At 50.7% G+C, this 3,198-nt stretch overlaps 1 protein-coding gene across 1 annotated transcript; it reads left to right on the top strand.

The window, feature by feature from the left end:
* Nucleotides 1–1,046: 1,046 nt before the first annotated feature.
* LOC123040295 (clathrin light chain 3) lies at nucleotides 1,047–2,608 on the top strand. Its single transcript, XM_044463180.1, has 3 exons — nucleotides 1,047–1,579; nucleotides 1,718–1,871; nucleotides 1,955–2,608. The coding sequence occupies exons 1-3, from the start codon at nucleotides 1,164–1,166 to the stop codon at nucleotides 2,438–2,440; spliced, it is 1,056 nt and encodes a 351-aa protein (XP_044319115.1). The 5' UTR covers nucleotides 1,047–1,163; the 3' UTR covers nucleotides 2,441–2,608.
* The last annotated feature ends 590 nt before the right edge of the window (nucleotides 2,609–3,198 follow it).

Raw genomic sequence — 3,198 nt, 5'->3', positions numbered from 1 at the left:
ACCAAAGGTCGTATGCCACCTAGGGCTCGCACCTCCAGCAACAGCTATCGTGGCCGCCAGAGAAGCGCCACAAGACCCCGCTGTCATGACTGGGCTCCCCCAAAGGCGAAGAAGCTCGCTAGGAACTGGCCGCTGCTCGATCCAGCGGTCGCGGCGGCGACCCGCGCGAAGAAGAAGGTGACAACTGTGGCACAAGCTCGCCATCGACCGTCCCTTCCCCGCGCTACAGGCTCCTACAACACCTCCTCGCCCCCTTCTCCTCCCCTCCCACCGCTGCCTGAGATTGAGTCGACGTCTCCTGTTGCCACGGTCGCCCAGCACCCCCTACTTGTTTGATCAAATGACCGAGAGTTAAAAAAACTATTTTCTCATTGAGTTCCTCGTATTTTTGTTGACATTTGATATATGTAGTGTGAATGATGACAACGGAAACAATGGTGCCATCGGAGAGAATGCAAGCACTAGTGGTGGCAATGGAGGTAAATGACATTTGAGAGCTCTATGTATTGTCGTTTGCATTTGTGATGCACAATGCTTATGATTTCAAGGTTAAATTTCAACTTCAATTTGAAATGTTGTCAATTATGTGTGGTGTGATGTTGAAAATTTCAAATTATCATTGCATACATTTTTGGGCATGCATGTAATTATGGAGTATTCCCTACGTCCCATATATAAGAGCGTTTTGCTACTAGTGTAGTGTCAAAAATGCTCTTATATTATGGGACGGAGGATGTAGAAAATTAAGAACATCAAAATATAGGTATTCAGTTTTGGGTATGCTGTAAAATCAGAAAAAGAAACGATACCCAAAATTTGGCTATCATGTTAGAATTTAAATGAACCCGTACGTGGAATGGAAGACCTGTCAAACGTGATTTTTAACCCGTATGTCATAATCAGTTGGTGAGAACCTCGATTGAAATTCGAATTTATATTATTTTTTACCATGTTGCAACAGTAACCCAAAGGCACAGAGGAAAAGAATTTGCCACAACATGCGGACGCGAGAAAACAGCGGTCGTCAGACCAGCGAACGAACCCAGCTCGTCTCTCCTTCGCAAGTTTGTCCACGCGACCTCGCCTCCACTCCTCTCGGATCATCAAAAGATTCAAATGATCCGCTAATTCAGCCACCACCCTAGCTACTACGGCCGGCCACCATGTCGTCCTTCGACTCCGTCGCTGCCATCGCCGGCGACGACGAAGCGCTCGCACATTCTCCCTTTGGCATCTCCGACGGCTACAACGCCGAGGGCAGCCGGGGCCACGGCATGCATCGCGGCCACCGCTTCGCCACGTCCTACTCCTCCTTCGGCACCGCCCTCTCCGAGGACGACCTCGTGGGGATCGCCGGCGAGGGGTTTGGCAGTGGGTATGGCGCGTACACCATGGCGCCGGACTCCAACGGCAGCGGCTACATCGGGGTCGAGGAAGTGCTGATGGGCAGCCTGCTCCAGGGCGGCATCGGTGGCAGCATCGATGACGACCTGTTCGTCAGGGCTGTCGACGACAGGGCCGTCCTGCCGCCGCCGGAGGCCATGAGAGACGAGGGCACCCTCCGGCGTGAGTGGCGCCGGTGAGCACTATATACAATCTCTTCTATATACATCAGGTCGCCGTGTACGCAGATTTCTGTGACATGCATGCCATTTACTCATGATCGCCAACATTTCAACACTTGAGTTGACAACATCTGGTTTCATTCATGTCGCAGCCAAAACAGGTTGAGGCTGGAGGAGAAGGAGCGCAAGGAGAGGGAGCGGCGCGCCGAGATCATCGCGGAGGCCGAGGAGTTCAAGAAATCCTTCCTGGAGAAGCGCAAGCTCAACTGCCAGAGGAGGCGCACACACAACAGAGACAAGGAGAAGGCATGTTCCACTTCCATCTTCTTTTTTATCTCAGTTAGGCTGCATGTTCCACTCGGATGATCAAAGTCAAATGCAAATGCCAGGTGTTCATGGCGAACCAGGAGAAGTTCCACAAGGAGGCGGACCAGCAGTACTGGAGGGCGATCGCGGAGCTGGTCCCGCACGAGATCCCGGGGCTGGAGAAGCGGGGCGCCGCCGGCAGGAAGAAGGAGCTGGAGAAGAAGCCCAACATCGTGGTTGTGCAGGGGCCCAAGCCGGGCAAGCCCACGGACCTCTCCCGGATGCGCCAGGCCCTCGCGAAGCTCAAGCAGAACCCGCCAGCGCACATGGTGCCGACGCCCCCGCCGGAGGCCAAGGAGGAAAAGAAGGACGGCGACAAGGACGCCAAGAAGGACGGTGGCAAGGGTCCAAAGCAGGCGGAGGAGAAGAAAGACGGCAAGAAGGTAGCCGGAGAAGGCGAGAAGAAGGCGACGACCGGTGTCGGGAAGGCTGCGACAGGTGGTGGCAATGCTGCTGCCGCCGCTCCCCCGGCGGATAAGGCACCTAAACAACCGGCGACGAAGAAGTGACTGTGGTAATAGCACCTGGACCCGTCCATTGCGTTGCAGTTCATTCTCTTCTTCTAGCGGTGATTTTAACTTCAGCTCAGTTTGTTTCTGTTTCATAATATATGTTATGCATAAACTATTCCGAGTTTGGTCATTCAAGAATTGATTAAAAAGGTTCATCTTTTGGTTCATCGAGAGTTGTAGAGTTCACTTATATATTTTTCATCTTTGAAATGAATGGACTTACAAATAAGATGGAACTGGTGAGTTTGCAGTTATGGTTTCAAAAACCGCCAATTTGAAATTTTTTGCAAAAACATACCCGTATTGTGCCCAACTTTCACAAAAAACACTGATGAGGCAGTTACTTAATTTTGACCCCAATTGTGACAGATGTGGCCCACCCGTCAGAACCTGGTAAACGATAAAGGAATGACCAAAAGTTCATGGTTTAAAAAATGTCCATGAATCTTTTTATATACAGCGGTCGTGTTTACCCCATCCATAAAGGAATCTTTGCAAGGCGCAGATTCTACAATTTTATCATTAATTGGCATTTTGTCTCGGGGGTTGCATGGCCAAACTTTCTTAACCAAGTCAGGGAACCCCTCCCTAGCAAGCCATTCCAGCTCAAATTTAAACTGTGTCTGGTTAGATCAGTTAGAAATGGAACATGATCTGATATGGCATCAAATTTTTTTCCCGCGCCCATACCAAAGATGGAGGTAGAAGAAATCTGTATGCCTAGTCGATGCCACTAGCATCCGGTCAAGTTTGTC

The sequence above is a fragment of the Triticum aestivum genome, chromosome 2B, assembly GCF_018294505.1.
Source record: "Triticum aestivum cultivar Chinese Spring chromosome 2B, IWGSC CS RefSeq v2.1, whole genome shotgun sequence".
Classification (NCBI taxonomy): Eukaryota; Viridiplantae; Streptophyta; class Magnoliopsida; order Poales; family Poaceae; genus Triticum; species Triticum aestivum.
This window is presented reverse-complemented; position numbering and strand designations above follow the sequence as displayed.

Excerpts from the sequence above, each read along its gene's own strand:
- LOC123040295 (XM_044463180.1), top strand. The coding sequence starts at position 1,164 with ATGTCGTCCTTCGACTCCGTCGCTGCCATCGCCGGCGACGACGAAGCG. Across the intron at positions 1,580-1,717 it reads CTCCGGCGTGAGTGGCGCCG|CCAAAACAGGTTGAGGCTGG; the intron begins GTGAGCACTATA and ends TTCATGTCGCAG. Across the intron at positions 1,872-1,954 it reads ACAACAGAGACAAGGAGAAG|GTGTTCATGGCGAACCAGGA; the intron begins GCATGTTCCACT and ends TGCAAATGCCAG.